At 44.5% G+C, this 16,703-nt stretch overlaps 2 protein-coding genes across 5 annotated transcripts in view; one reads left to right on the forward strand and one right to left on the reverse strand.

The window, feature by feature from the left end:
• The first annotated feature begins 2,331 nt into the window (after nucleotides 1-2,331).
• On the forward strand, nucleotides 2,332-7,418 carry f9a (coagulation factor IXa). Its single transcript, XM_065018600.1, has 8 exons — nucleotides 2,332-2,459; nucleotides 2,611-2,780; nucleotides 2,895-2,919; nucleotides 3,277-3,390; nucleotides 3,885-4,019; nucleotides 4,192-4,403; nucleotides 6,112-6,238; nucleotides 6,418-7,418. Exons 1-8 carry the CDS (start codon nucleotides 2,393-2,395, stop codon nucleotides 6,996-6,998), a joined length of 1,431 nt encoding a protein of 476 aa, XP_064874672.1. The 5' UTR covers nucleotides 2,332-2,392; the 3' UTR covers nucleotides 6,999-7,418.
• The window catches only part of mcf2a (MCF.2 cell line derived transforming sequence a), a 36,379-nt gene continuing 26,092 nt past the window's right edge, over nucleotides 6,417-16,703 (reverse strand). The window contains exons 22-30 of one of the 4 annotated variants that reach the window (XM_065018599.1): nucleotides 16,396-16,617; nucleotides 15,963-16,055; nucleotides 15,533-15,611; nucleotides 15,370-15,433; nucleotides 11,901-12,001; nucleotides 10,821-10,933; nucleotides 10,474-10,586; nucleotides 9,589-9,692; nucleotides 6,417-9,460 (exon numbers count right to left, since the gene is read on the reverse strand). In XM_065018599.1, the coding sequence (XP_064874671.1) occupies nucleotides 9,420-9,460; nucleotides 9,589-9,692; nucleotides 10,474-10,586; nucleotides 10,821-10,933; nucleotides 11,901-12,001; nucleotides 15,370-15,433; nucleotides 15,533-15,611; nucleotides 15,963-16,055; nucleotides 16,396-16,617 (930 nt within the window). In that variant the 3' untranslated portion in view covers nucleotides 6,417-9,419. Of the gene's footprint in view, nucleotides 9,461-9,480; nucleotides 9,693-10,473; nucleotides 10,587-10,820; nucleotides 10,934-11,900; nucleotides 12,002-15,369; nucleotides 15,612-15,962; nucleotides 16,056-16,395; nucleotides 16,618-16,703 lie in introns of those variants that run through there. The other 3 variants (XM_065018597.1, XM_065018598.1, XM_065018595.1) reach the window with 3 other exon arrangements.

Below are 16,703 nucleotides of genomic sequence, written 5' to 3' on the forward strand. Positions count from 1 at the left end.
GATCTTTTGACTGTTGTAATGGCGCTAGAGTGTGTCAACATTCTGAAAGCATTAGCTAATGCTATGTTTGTATACAACTGAATTCCTTGGAAACCATTCAGAGTATATCGAGACATACTACTCCTAGTGTAGATATAACAGGCTCCACTGGAATGGTCTGTGGAGGCACTTCGATTCACAGCCAGCCAGAGGGATGTTTTAACACTTCAAAAATAACCCCTCTACAAATTAGAATGGTTCCCTGCAGCCGATGAAAAGGCAACAACATGGACGTGGGTTGTGTGTGGAATCTATAAAGATATAACCTCAGAGTGCCACATCACTCCTCCCAAGCCAGCATTACCTTCTCCAAGAGCTACTGTACAATCGATGACACTGAGCAGGCATCAGGGTGTTTATTACATGCTGGGCCCGGCACTGATCCACTATTGTAGCAGATCATCTAATTGAAGCCGGCAACCAATTCCCTGCTGTGCTCTGGACGTGTGGCAGCCAGGAGTGAGATACATACCAAGGAACTCAATGGCCTTGGCTTTATACATCCTACTGCTTTTGTCTCCTCCCATCCTAGATTCCTGCGGTCCATCTAACACAGCCTTGTTTAGATGTCCACTAAGCATGCTAAACAGGGCTGCGAGTCAGAGGGCTATAGGACAGATGGAGTAGGTCTATCCACTGTTGAGAAATGACATTATGCACAGTATGCGTTTCCATGCTTTCGTAGTAATGGGTTGACGCTGTCTTTGGCAGGAAATGCCTGCTTTATCTCAGGGCTGAGGTGATCACATGGAGAAATACAGGAGTGCAACCACAGTGCATGAATAAGGTTGTGAAAAGAAAGGAAAGAAGGTGTAGCTGCTGGTGGCTATCAAAACAAAGTCAGCATGTTTCGACTGCACTCGCCCTAACCTCTCTCTCATAAAACCCGGTGCTAATTACTGAAGTATGAATTATTTAGCCGTTCAACGACTCAATGAAATATAAATGGTCTGGATCAATAGGGCGCTCCATCAGAGCACCCCGGGGACTCCCCACAGGGAGGGGGATATGACCAGGGAAGGGCTCCTATTCTCCAGGCCAGACCACATAGTACCACATAGTGACACTGGGGTTGGACCACAGACACTGACCCTCAGCAGTATGCTGCATCAGCGCTATTCTCACAGCACCCAGGAGAGCTGCATTAGCCTAGCCATTCACTGGTGTATGGTTAACCTTAGGACCAGTGGCCTCATTTATCAACAGTGCATAAGCACAAAAAAATATTATCCTTGCATGCGGGACTTTTCCCGCAAAGGTTGGCATTTACCTGATCTTAAACTTGACAGGAAAGTGTGCATTTCTCCAATAATATCTCAGACCATTTCTAGTGGTTGAAGAACTGTATTACAAGCAAACGGTGTAATTTTGAGGGAAATTGAAGTGTTTGACGAACAGGAATTACAATAATTGTAAATAAAAGCATTACAACGTAGACTACTGATAAAACACATGCGTTTGCCGTTGGTAAGGTGATCCCATAACAGCATGTAGAGTAAAGTGTTTCTCTGACTTTTATTATATGGGCCCAAATCATAATAATATTTTCTGACAACATTTTTACTCCCGTTATACACAACAAATATTAGGCTACCATTTATCCACCACTCATTCGATAGCCAAGCATGCTCGAAAGTAAATCGACCGGTAACCTACAGTATAGAAGCGGCAATATTGCTGTGACTGAGATAGGAGCGCACACAAATCCTAGAATTTCCACGTACGCCAGAATTTAGTGAGACATTTACGCACGGTTGATAAATTAGGTCCCTGGGGTTTGTACTGGTAATGTGAGCTGGTCAGGGAAACTGCTAACCCCTAGCCCTTTCATCTCAGTGGGTGTGTGCGTACAGTATGACGTGATGTTCAATCAAAGCATTGGTAGACATTGTTTAATATACATGTGCGCCATCTAGTGGTATATTACCTGAAATGCATGTTTTGTTGAAGACGGGGCTTTTCTCCGTTTCTGATTACAGTCCAAACCTAGAGGAACACATCAGAGAACGACGAAAAAAATCAGTCATCACAGAGAAAAAAACCATGTAAAAACAATCCTTTCACAAAAGGATGTACACGGATACTTACACCAGCCAGCCAACCCATCATTATAAATAAGAAGCTGTTGTTCTTAATTGACCTGGCTGGTCAAAAAGTACAAATAGAAAATTATAAATCCACCACAGTATGTCAATGTTTTGCCTCTAAACAAACTAACAGCAAACATACCCTGCCACTGTGGTTCAAGAGTAAACAGACAGCTGTACTTTGGAGTGGGTGAGAGTGTGTCCATGGTGTGTGTGTGTTTCTCTGCATTGGGCATTGTGATACCAGAGTATCAGATCAGACAGGGATGGCAACAGTTGACCTAATCCTCCTCCTGTGTGTGATGCTGCTAGACTGCCGGCTGGTCTGGGGAGGTAAGTCCTGCTCTGACTGCTGATGGTTTCAGTAGGTTTCTCACTAGTAACAATATTACTGTCATATTACTGTATTACTGTCAACAATATTACTATTACATAGCACCAGCTATGACTGTAACAGCCTTACCATCTCCCTCTGGCCCTCCAGCCCCAGTGTTCCTGTCAGACCAGGCAGCAGACAGTGTGCTGAGGAGACAGAGGCGCCACAACACAGGGGTGTTCGAGGAGCTGTTATGGGGGAACCTGGAGAGAGAGTGTCTGGAGGAGAGGTGTGACCTGGAGGAGGCCAGGGAAGCATTTGAGAATGAAGAGAAGACGGTGAGTGTGTGTGTGTGTGTGTGTGTGGTGGGGTTAGACTCCACCATGAATCCGGTACTGTGTAATGAATGGGTTAACTTGTGATATTCTGAACATTCTGTATTTATTTTTCAGATGGAGTTTTGGGCCGCTTATGAAGGTGACTTTGCTTAATGATTAACTGTTGTGTTGCCACAAACAGAGGGGATTAAGCTGTGACTCAGAGCTGTGTGTGGTGTGTGGGTTTAGCAGTGTTTGTGTTTGTGTTTATTATGGATCCTCTTCCTGGGGTCCAGCAAAATGAAGGCAGTTTATACAATTTTAAAAACATTACAATATATTCACCGATTTCACAACACACTGTGTGCCCTCAGGCCCCGACTCCACCACTAACACATATCTACAGTACTAAATCCATGTGTATGTATAGTGCGTATGTGTATGTTATCGTGTGAGTGTGTGTTTATGAAACTTGGTGTAACGTAAATTGCATCAATAATGCTCTGTTATGTATCAGATGGGGACCAGTGTAAGTCGTCCCCCTGTCTAAACCAGGGCTCCTGTAAAGACCAGAAAGGATCCTACTCCTGCATCTGTCTACGAGGCTTCACTGGGACGAACTGTGAGATAGGTACAGTAATAACATCGTAATGGCTTACTTGACTGAAGCCATTGGCTCCTATAAGGAGCATAGGCCTTGACAAATGTCCTCCATTTCAGTCAGTTCGGGGCAGGTTGGTCCAGCTTAAACCAGTTGAGGACGCTCTATGTAAACTCTGCCTGGACGTCACTCCTATAACATTGCGATAACACAGTTGTAAAACCACGTTGGGGCGGCAGGGTAGCCTAGTGGTTAGAGAGTTGTACTAGTAACCGAAAGGTTGCAAGTTCATATCCCTGAGCTGACATGGTACAAATCTGTCGTTCTGCCCCTGAACAGGCAGTTAACCCACTGTTCCTAGGCCGTCATTGAAAATAAGAATTTGTTCTTAACTGACTTGCCTAGTTAAATAAAGGTAAAATAAATAAATAACAATCGCAACCATACTTACTTCTATTTGCTATATTATTTAACATGCCTCATCTCTTTAGATGTGGGTAATTGATGTAGGTTTCTCCCCACAGTAACAGTTAGACAGTGTGCGGTGAATAATGGAGAATGTATGCACTTCTGCGAGAACCTGGACACCTATGGGGCAGAGTGTAGCTGTGCAGAGGGCTACAAGCTGGCGCAGGATCGAGTCAACTGCAATCCTGAAGGTAGCCACAACATTCACACGTCTTGTTATACCTTTTACCATAATCTTGCTAAAGTACTGTGTAGCAACATGTCAATACAGTAGTGTGATTACAACGTTACATCATTGGTGTAGAGTAACTTGATGTAGAGTTACCACCCAGCCCTCCTTCATTTGGATTTGTATACCACCAGTGGAGTTTCCTTGTGGCAGAGACAGGCGGACTGTGATCACGGACATGTCTAGATCATTACTCCCCCTTAAGAAAACAAGATCAGATGCCAACGTCATTACAACCCCCTCCCTCACCCCAGCCAATACCACCAAGCCCCCTGTGAGAGACCTCAACGTCAGAATACGTATTGTAGGTGGCGACACAGTCACCCCTGGAGATATCCCATGGCAGGTAAGAGAGGGGAAAATACCAAGATGCACTATGCACTGGTGAATGTGTGTCTAAGCATCTCTGGGTCCTTGAAAAGAGCTACATACAACCCATATATATTATTATTACCATGTAAGGGCCGATATACAGTACCAGTCAAAAGTTTGGACACACCTATACATTAAAAGGTTTTTATTTTTACTATTTTCTACATTGTAGAATAATAGTGACGACATCAAAACCATAAAATAAAACATATGGAATTCTGTGGTAACCAAAAAAAGGGATAAACAAATCTAAATATATTTGAAATTTGAGATTCTTCAAAGTAGCCACCCTTTGCCTTGATGACAGCTTTGCACACTCTTGGCATTCTCTCAACAAGCTTCATGAGGTAATCACCTGAATTGCATTTCAATTAACAGGTGTGCCTTGTTAAAAGTTCATTTGTGGAATGTCTTTCCTTAATGTGTTTGAGCCAATCAGTTGTGTTGTGCCAGGGTAGGGGTGGTTTACAGAAGATAGCATTATTTGGTAAAAGACCAAGTCCATATTACGGCAAGAACAGCTCAAATAAGCAAAGAGAAACAACAGTCCATCATTACTTTAAGACATGAAGGTCCGTCAATTCAGAACATTTCAAGAACTTTGAAAGTTTCTTCAAGTGCAGTCGCAAAAGCCATCAAGTGCTATGATGACACTGGCTCTCATGAAGACCGCCACAGGAAAGGAAGAACCAGAGTTACCTCTGCTCCAGAGGATAAGTTCATTAGAGTTACCAGCCTCAGAAATTACATCCCAAATAAATTCTTCAGAGTTCAAGTAACAGACACATCTCAACATCAACTGTTGGTCAAATTGCTGCAAAGAAACCACTACCAAAGGACACCAATAATAAGAAGAGACTTGCTTGGGCCAAGAAACAAGAAACACGAGCAAGAAACACGAGCAATGGACATTAGACCAGTGGAAATCTGTCCTTTGGTCTGATGAGTCCAAATTTGAGATTTATGTTTCCAACCGCTATGTCTTTGTGAGTAGGTGAACTGATGATATCCGCATGTGTGGTTCCCACCGTAAAGCATGCAAGAAGAGGTGTGATGGTGCTTTGCTGGTGACACTGTGATTTATTTAGAATTCAAGGCACACTTAACCAGCATGGCTACCACAGCATTCTGCAGCGATACGCCATCCCATCTGGTTTGCGCTTGCCCTCCATATGCAGGACTATCATTTGTTTTTTAACAGGACAATGACCCAAAACACACCTCCAGGCTATTTGACCAAGGCGGCGAATGATGGAGAGCTGCATCAGATGCCCTGGCCTCCAAAATCACCCAACTTCAACCCAATTTAGGTGGTTTGGGATGAGTTGGACCGCAGAGTGAAGGAAAAGCAGCCAACAAGTGCTCAGCATATGTGGGAACTCCAAGACTGTAGGAAAAGCATTAAAGGTGAAGCTGGTTGAGAGAATGCCAAGAGTGTGCAAAGCTGTCATCAAGGCAAAGGGTGGCTACTTTGAAGAATCTAAAATATATTTTGATTTGTTTAACACTTTTTGGTTACTACATGATTTCTTTGGTGTTATTTCATAGTTGTGATGTATTTATTCACTATTATTCTACAATGTCGAAAATAGTTCAAATTAAGAAAAACTCTCGAGTAGGTGTGTCCAAACTTTAGACTGATACTGTATGTAACGGGATCTCCCTGCTCTCTACTCCCCTAGGCTGCTCTGGTGCAGAGGCCCAGTGGTCAGGTTTTCTGTGGGGGCTCTATCCTCAGTCAGTTGTGGGTCATCACTGCTGCCCACTGTCTGGTGGAGGGACAGCAGGGATCTTTTTTCGTCAGAGTGGGTAAGGCACAATTCCGTTTTTTTTTTTAGCTCAGCTACGGTACATTCTCACTACTTTACACAGGAGCGTGTTCATAGGTGTATGATTTGTATCTATTTCATTGCATCTATGACTAAAACTAAATTCTCTACTAGGACGATTCATATTGATTACTTAATTGAGTTATTGTACCTCTCCAGGGGAGCATAACATCAATGTTAAAGAGGCCACGGAACAGGACCACGAGGTGTCGAAGCAGTACAAACATCCACTCTACGACTCCCAGCAGAGTCTGTACAACCACGATATCGCCCTGCTGCGCCTGCACAACCCCATCACATTCTCCTCCCACGCCAGACCCATCTGCCTGGGGCCCAAGGTCTTCACCGAGGACCTGGTGAAGGATCAGTCCCCAGCTACAGTCAGTGGCTGGGGTCGCACACGCTTCCAGGGGGCCACGTCTCACTTACTACAGAAGGTAGAGGTGCCATTTACAGAGAGGACGTCGTGTAAGGATAGCAGTAGTGCCCGTATCACCAAGTATATGTTCTGTGCCGGCTATGCTCACGTGGCCAAAGACTCGTGCCAGGGGGACAGCGGGGGTCCCCATACCAACCGTTACCATGACACCTGGTTCCTGACAGGGATAGTGAGCTGGGGGGAGGAGTGTGCCAAGGATGGGAAGTATGGGGTATACACCAGAGTGTCGCATTACTATAGATGGATACGTCACGTTATGTCAGTGACCAAGCGCATGCTGCATGACGTCCTGGATGACTAACCCCTGACCTTTGACCCTCAGGGCCCACGCTGGCTTTTTTTGTTCCAGGTCTTTTGGGGGTTCAGGAGATGTGTCTGTTTTGTATTCAAATAGAGAGCGTCTTCTTGTAGCTGGTGAAGATAAGCTTTACATGATAGAGACCTGTATGGCGAACAGATGCTTATGCCTACTGAACATTTATTATGCTTATTCAGAAAACAAAAACTATAATTTACTGGCAAATGGCTGTATGCAAGCAACTAACACTGCTTTATTGTATTCTAATATAGAAAAAAAATAACATTAAACTCTAAGGTGCAGAAGAAACCTGTATTATTTCAATAAATACTTTATTTGGTCTATATACAATACTGAAGCTGTATAAAAAAGCAGCCAATCAACAACGATGACTGAAGAACAATAATAAAAACCTGAAACCTGCCACGTTCGGTCAATATTCAGTTAGCCATGCTATGTTCTCTTATGAGAAACACTTAGCAACAAGCTTACAGCGCTTGTCAAAGACGCACAGCATTTTCAAGCATATTTCTGTCTCTATTTTTGAACATCACAGTTCAGTGCAAAATGTGCAGCATTTTGGAGCCCAAAAGAAAGAAAACCCAGCTAATTCTGCCATATGAGGAGAGAAACCCATTGATGCGACGCGCAGCAGTCAAGCAGGTCTCCGTTAAGGGTAGATAGACAATTTTACTGGGCTGCACAGCTGCTTACCGCCGCGAAGGAACAACTTGATAGCAAAATTAATGAATTAATTAATAAGAAGACATTAGTAGGGTGGCGCTGTGCTCCCCGCTGTTTTCCTGGCTCATTTCCACATCAAACGCAGCATATGAAAGGCAGGCCTCCGACTGGGGCCTTGATTTGATGTAGTAAATTCATATAAGTCCGCAATCAATATTTAATTAAGCGTTCGACATAGCGGGTATATTTCATGTTTGCTGTATGATCCTGTTTAATGGGAAGCCTAAGATTAATTGCAAGGCCGTGGAGGAGACGAGTAGAGGAAGAGAGAGTGGCACATTTCTCCCTCTCTCTTGATCCAGCTCTCTCTCGCTCCATTTTGTGCTGCTCACACCGGGGAGACAGAGTGAAATCCTGGGGAGAATGACATCAGTCTTTGCTGGCGCCACGCGGGTAGTAGCTCTTCCCCCATATCACTATAGACCTGAGGAGTACCCTTCTATCAGTCACCATCACCTCACAAGATGTCGGAATTTACCATCCGTGACATCTTAACTTTATGTATATTGGGGCGGTGTGGCTCCTCGCCATTGACACACACTGAGCTTCGGAAATAAAGTTGAAAAACAATAGGTATGAATCAGGAAAATATGAAGGAGGTATTGTGTTCATGGAGAGCTCAATTTCTCTAGAGCCTTTGAAACTATAGTAAAGCTTTCCGCTTGTTTTCTTTCAGCTTGCATTTCGCTTGGAAGCATTAATAAAGTGCCAGTTGAGTATAGGTCCGATGTGAGGTAGAAGCAAGACTGCGTTTGATATTGCGGAGCAAACAGTACATTTATCAAAGAGGAGCTCGATTCCAACATTGCAGGAATAAAAAGGCATCATGGCACGGCACGTTTTGGCATTTCAAGCTTGGAGAGCTAAGAGAAGGGTGCCTTAAGGAATAAGACAGGATGAATACCTAAACAACATGAGCATGTAGAATAAATGAACATCAACAAACAATAGACCAACATTCAAGTATACACATCCAAAATGAATGACATTGCTATGTACAAAAGTCTCTTTTTAAGAAATGTTTCAGGCAAACACCCGGATTATTATGACGCATAAGAATAAACGCATAAATGTACAAACAACAACTGCATTCTCACTGATTAGCAATGACGGTTAAGAATCCCTCAGAGAGCGAGAGTCCATGGATGTAATCCAGCTACAGCAGCCCAACAGAAAAGCCCATTGGCTGGGTCTAAGAGGAAGTGGGGGATTGAATTTTAAGTCCCAAACCTTTTCACATGTCCCTTGTCTTTCACCAAACCGTGTGCCTTTTGTGCTGGTAGAACCCTGTGCTGTCTAAAGTGTTTGGAGGGTAACATTCATAAAGTGTGTCCACTGTCCATCATGGTGGGCAAAAAAAAACAGGTCCTCATGTTACTGGCCCAGAAAAATGTCAATCAAAAACCCAGACCTAAAACTCCTACGTCCTTCTTAAATTGGCTAGTTGTCTCTAATCGTGGCCAATCAGAGCACTTTGAGGAAGCAGAGTTTAAGATATTCCATCAGTCATGACCTCACAATGTCTAATGGAAAACAGTCTGTCTTTTCAGTCTGCCAATCTTTGTAAAGGTCCAACAAAAGGTGTTGCTGCCTTCCAAAGCTCCTCCGAAGTGGGAAATATGAGGTTCCGACTAACCACTTTCCCAGGTCCCTCGAGCACTTGAAGACATCATTTTCCCTTTAAGGGGAGCTGAGCTTTCTGGCCTTCAGATTCCCTGGATCTGGATAAAAGATAGGAGACACAAATGATTCAAAGAAGCCCATCTAATGAGCTACATGTCAGAGAGGAGGATTGAGAGTACAAATGGCTTTAGAAACCTCTTCCTCTGTACTGTAACACTAACCTTACCTCCTAGTCTGGTGGACTGTCCTCTACTGCCGTTTCCCAGAATCATGTGCAGGTTGGGGACTGGGATGATACCCTCCTGTCTGCGACTCAGGTTCTTCACCAGCCTGGAGATGGAGTGAGGGAGGGAGGCTTTAGAGGAGTTAAAGGCCCAGTACAGTCAAAAACGTGATATTACTGTTTCTCATTTAAAACAAACATTTGTTTATATATATGTATTTTTTTTTAAATCATACTGAGGTTTGTATATTACTGAGAAATTGTGAAAATGATGATAAGGCCATTTTAATGTTGGAGCTGTTTGAAAAACACATGACATTTCAACCTGTTTAGGTGGAATGGGAGTTTTGGTCTGGTGACAACAACCAGGGGGTCAATTAGTTCATAGACCAATAAGAAATAGAGTTCCAAGCCTTTCAGTTTTCCCCTCCCCACTCAGAGCACTCTCAGACAGTCCTAGCAACATTCTTGCATGAGAAATTGCTCACTGTTAAGAAACAAATGTATTTCTTTGACCATCTTAATTGAAAAAAATCACAGTACTTACTGATTTAATATTGAGATACAAACTTTAGCTGCATTGGACCTTTAAGGTGAAGGGCAGGACACACAATAACGAAATTGGCGGAGCGCCGCAGTGTGCAGAAGATAACCTGCTGGGTGTTGACGAATGGTGGCCATTCAACATGTAGAATTGTTGTGAAATGAAAATAAAATGGTAGCCGATAGGACTGCCACACTCTGCTTTTAACCATTCTCCTACGCTGTCTGTTTTGTCGTTAAGTCTTTACACCTGCTATATTAGGCTACAGTCAAACCCGTGTCAAATAAGGTTCTGCCATTGGCAACCAACTTTACCACCAGACAACTGACACTGTCGACACTCACCAGTGGCCTTCGCTGTCCTCGTGCTGCAGCTGGATGACATCACCGCTCTTGATGGTGAGGTCATCTGGGCCGTATCGTGAACATTCAGCCAAGGCCTTATATCTGCCTGGAGCCTGGGAGGACAGAAACAATTCTGCTAGACTAAGAGAAGGATATGTAGAACTGTAGCCTACTAGAGTATGCCTTTTAAACGTGTAGTGTCCACTTTAAACGTAGGGAGTTTGAAGAGGTTCCTTTAACCTTTCTGAGCATATTTAAGGTCCTGGGTAAGGAACGAGGCCACACAGTGTGTTAGTGTTTAAATACAAATGAGTGGTTGTATTGATGTTGTAGAGAACCCATCTCACCAGCTGAGCAGCGTCCTCCTCCTCGGTGTCTGAAGGCTGAGAGGGGTCCTCACCTCCACCCCACTCCTCCAGACCCTCACAGATGTCTAATGAGTGAGGTGCACCGGGCCAGCCTGGAAATTACACATTTTAGTTTTGAGTTACATTTTGCTTGTCTCTCCTTATATAGTGCCTTAATGAAGTACCAGAAATACCTGAAGTAAATACGTGGTAACTATAGCGATAAATTACAATTAAAAACGGAGTAATTGACAATCAAATTATATTTTTTCAAGGGATAGGGGGGGGAAATCTATACTGTAGAGTATTGCGTTATTATTTTTGCAGATTTTATATCAATACTGACTCCCAAGTATTGACTTACAATGTTAGCTAGCGCTAGTGCACTGTACCAGCGATAAAACCGTAGGATTTATCATCCCCCCACCCCCAGAGTTTCTCCATGCACCCACAGCTCCTTTATGTGAAATACCTGCATCTTTAGGGAACCGGGATTGCAATTGTATTAATACCCACATAAATCCAATGTCAATTCAGAGGAGTTTCATGTACCATCTGTCATGACCCAATAACCATTGTTGACCCAATCACCATAATTACAAATAGTTACCAACTATTTACTTTATGTTATGGGTAGACAGCTGGGTTGCTTAGAAACAAAACCGATGCGTGCGCAATTTAGGGGAAAACAACTGTCAACTCAAAATGATTATTGACAACATATGAACTGTATTTCATCTCCAAATGTTTATTGAAAACATACATTTCCACAATAACCACTAGTTGTCTCTCAAATACATCGCTACAGTTGTTGGTTAGCTAGCTAGCGAATTCTCGCCATATTAGCATACAGGTGACATAAGTCAAAACACCTCAAAACAAGACATGGTATCAATAACAAGATACAACTAGCTGAAACAAGAGACATACTATACCCCGCATGGCAGCCTCTTGTTGCTATCATACCGTTTAAAAATCATAACACCACGAGGCCTTGTGCCCCATTGATGTGAGCGCATCATTTTGGTGGTTGTCTGGCAACCAGTCTACTGTACATGTATGGGGTAGTGGTGTACTCACTGCGTCGGTTGCGTCGGTGTTGAAGGGAGTGGGACTGGGGGTCTGGACTGCTCCTCCCTGACTCAGTGTCCTCGGAGCTGATCGACGCCCTCTGCTGTTTGCTGTGGGAGAGACAACACGACACAATCCATTTATATACATTTTATTTAACCTTTATTTAACTAGACTTAATCAATGAACGACCTCATGCTCCAGGTAGAAGCTGCCCTTAGCCACAGATCTAACCTTTACTAATTTCAGAGGAACATCTGATCCTTGATCTGTGGTTAAGGACAACTTCTCATCTCACACCACCATGATGACCTTTCAGCCGCCAGCCAAACAGCCCACGGAGCAGCAAAACAGAGTACAGCATATAGCAACCATGTGACCAAGTGCAACCAAGTTCACACTAAGACACATGCTGGCGCATGGAAAGATCTGGTCTCCATTTAACATGATCCTAGTTCGTCAGTGTATTAGGAGGACTATTTTTGTTGGGTTTGAAATAACTACTATAATTTAGCGAACCCCATCTTAGAAGCAGTTCTGGTGCTGGAAACATGAGGAAATCAATACGTTTTTTGTTTATTTGCTTTGCATTCCATGCTAAATTGAAAATCCCATGCAAAGATGGGTGCAGTCATTTGGGGTAAGATGTCTGAGATGGAAGGCCTGTTAGGACATTTGTCTCTCAAGTCATGAAAACCACATCTGGCGATTTATGAGCCGAATGGAGTCTACTATTAAATGGGTTGCAGATGACGGTCAGTATGCAAACACAGCAGCCCTGTGGGTGGTTTAGATCCCCAAGCTGGGCCATGCCGAGCCTGGCCGAGACATGCAGAGCTGGGCTGAGTTTACCACTGAGCGTCAGGGCGGGTCAGTGGCGCTGGGGGCGGGGGCGGTTGGGGGGGGGGGCGTTGCCGGGGGCTTCGAGGGTGTGGACTCCGGGAGCGCAGACACTGAAAGACATTGGCGGACAGCGAGACAATGTCCAGCCCCGGCAGACAGCCCTTAGGAGCCCCTCCGGACGGCCGCACACCCCTGCAGGGGGGAGGGGGGAGGACAGCAACCAGACAGCAAAGGAGAGAGGGGAGCATTCACACACACATCTTCCCTTCACACACACACATCTTCCCTTCACACACACATCTTCCCTTCACACACACATCTTCCCTTCACACACACATTTTCCCTTCACACACACATCTTCTCTTCACACACACATCTTCTCTTCACACACACATCTTCTCTTCACACACACATCTTCTCTTCACATCTTCTTTCACACATCTTCTCTTCACACACACATCTTCTCTTCACACACACATCTTCCCTTCACACACACATCTTCCCTTCACACACACATCTTCCCTTCACACATCTTCCCTTCACACACACATCTTCCCTTCACACACACATCTTCCCTTCACACACATCTTCTCTTCACACACATCTTCCCTTCACACACACATCTTCTCTTCACACACACATCTTCCCTTCACACACACATCTTCCCTTCACACACACATCTTCCCTTCACACACACATCTTCTCTTCACACACACATCTTCCCTTCACACACACATCTTCTCTTCACACACACATCTTCTCTTCACACACACACATCTTCCCTTCACACACATCTTCTCTTCACACACACATCTTCCCTTCATACACACATCTTCTCTTCACACACACATCTTCCCTTCACACATCTTCCCTTCACACATCTTCCCTTCACACACCTTCCCTTCACACACACATCTTCCCTTCACACACACATCTTCTCTTCACACACACATCTTCCCTTCACACACACATCTTCCCTTCACACACACATCTTCTCTTCACACACACATCTTCTCTTCACACACACATATCTTCCCTTCACACACACACATCTTCCCTTCACACACATTTTCCCTTCACACACACATCTTCCCTTCACACACATCTTCCCTTCACACACATCTTCCCTTCACACACACATCTTCCCTTCACACACACATCTTCCCTTCACACACACATCTTCTCTTCACACACACATCTTCTCTTCACACACACATCTTCCCTTCACACACACATCTTCCCTTCACACACACATCTTCCCTTCACACACACATCTTCTCTTCACACACACATCTTCTCTTCACACACACATCTTCTCTTCACACACACATCTTCTCTTCACACACACATCTTCCCTTCACACACACATCTTCCCTTCACACACACATCTTCCCTTCACACATACATCTTCCCTTCACACACACACATCTTCCCTTCACACACACACATCTTCCCTTCACACACACATCTTCCCTTCACACACATCTTCTCTTCACACACACATCTTCCCTTCACACACACATCTTCCCTTCACACACACATCTTCCCTTCACACACACATCTTCCCTTCACACACACATCTTCCCTTCACACACATCTTCCCTTCACACACACATCTTCCCTTCACACACACATCTTCCCTTCACACACATCTTCCCTTCACACACACATCTTCCCTTCACACACACATCTTCCCTTCACACACACATCTTCCCTTCACACACACATCTTCTCTTCACACACACATCTTCTCTTCACACACATCTTCCCTTCACACACACATCTTCTCTTCACACACACATCTTCTCTTCACACACACATCTTCTCTTCACACACATCTTCCCTTCACACACACATATTCTCTTCACACATCTTCCCTTCACACACACATCTTCCCTTCACACACATCTTCCCTTCACACACATCTTCCCTTCACACACACATCTTCTCTTCACACACACATCTTCCCTTCACACACACATCTTCCCTTCACACACACATCTTCCCTTCACACACACACCTCTTCTCTTCACACACACATCTTCCCTTCACACACACATCTTCTCTTCACACACACATCTTCCCTTCACACACACATCTTCTCTTCACACACACATCTTCTCTTCACACACACACATCTTCCCTTCACACACATCTTCTCTTCACACACATCTTCTCTTCACACACACATCTTCCCTTCATACACACATCTTCTCTTCACACACACATCTTCTCTTCACACACACATCTTCCCTTCACACACACATCTTCCCTTCACACATCTTCCCTTCACACACACATCTTCCCTTCACACACACATCGTCCCTTCACACACACACATCTTCCCTTCACACACACACATCTTCTCTTCACACACACATCTTCTCTTCACACACACATCTTCTCTTCACACACACATCTTCTCTTCACACACACATCTTCTCTTCACACACACATCTTCTCTTCACACATCAGCTCCTGAACCTTCTTCCCCTGTTCTATTTCCCAGCTTTATACCTGCTTCTTGATATGCTCCCCAACACCACATATCATAACTGTCTCAACAGGTCACATAACTGCCTGCCACACTCACACCATCAGTGGGGAGCTGCTGTGTCTTTTACACCCAACATACCTCTCAGACAAGGGCGGAGACAGTTGAATGTGTTCTGGCATCTGGTTGTTGACACAATGCTCATCTGAGAGAAAAAGAGAACCAGAGAGAGGATGTCTGAGATGAATTAAACCAACTCTTTGTTGGGTGTGCTTTGGAGAGTGATGTGAGTGACATCCAAAACCTTTAAGGAGTTTCTGCTGGTTGGTGAGGATCCTTCGCAGATCATTGAGCCAAGCCATCTTAACCTCCACTGTGGGGGCCTGGGAGATAAGAATAGAACACAGTCAATGTATGGTAACAAAACACAATGACAAGATAGACAGAGTACTTATTTTTTTGTGAAGACATTTTATTTGCATCTTACAGGCATGATTTAAAAATGGCACCACAGTAACATAACACACATTTCACTATAACAATATATAACAAATCATAACATGGCATGAAGTTGACAAAGAAGGCACAACAAAGAACAGAACAACACGCAGATGACAAACAAGTCAGTGGGTTGTGGTTATTGTCTAGAGTGCTTGTGTGGTGAACATACGCTGCTTCTGGGTGGCATGAATAATTTCAACAGTCACTTCACACAGAGTAGAGGTAGTCCTTACCTGAACTGAGTACACCTCCTCCCTGCCACTGTACCAGATCTCAAACTTTTTCACATCTCCCTTGACGTTCTCTGTAATCCCCACCGCACTCATCTGTCAGGACACACACACACACACACTGACTGTTACACACACACACATACTGATTGAACCTGGGGCCTACAAGCACACGTCATGCATCACACATCAGCCACACGTCAGCTACACGCTACACGGCTGGCCCGCTGGCCCAAACACTTCCGTGTGATCGCAGGAAGCTCAGGGGCTCAATAATAAATCAAGAGGAGAACATCAGGTGGTGTGACACCATCCGCCATGCCCTGTGCATATTAACACACACACTCGCCTTGACACACAAACCAAAACAAACATCCCACTGGAGACAGTTCCGAAAGGCAGCACGTGTCAGAAAGTACCGCCTTCACATACACACCTTGAGACAGTGCTTGAAGCTGTAGGAGGGGGTCTTGTCTGCACCCTCTCCATGCTCCTCCCTGCGCTTGCAGAAGAGCAGAGCTCTCTCGTACAGGAACAGGTGTCTCTGCATGGGCTTGAAGCGGGCCAGCTCCTTCATACGGGTGGGGCCTTTCTTATGGCTGATCCACACACTGAAGGAGCCCTGCATCAGCACCCGGCCCAGGTCAGACAACTCTCCCTGGGTGAACAATACACAGACAGGGTCAGAGACTGGCTCATACACAGTTCAACACATAGGGACTGGTTTAGTTAGTTAATCTAATG

The sequence above is a fragment of the Oncorhynchus nerka genome, linkage group LG5 (genome assembly GCF_034236695.1).
Source record: "Oncorhynchus nerka isolate Pitt River linkage group LG5, Oner_Uvic_2.0, whole genome shotgun sequence".
Classification (NCBI taxonomy): Eukaryota; Metazoa; Chordata; class Actinopteri; order Salmoniformes; family Salmonidae; genus Oncorhynchus; species Oncorhynchus nerka.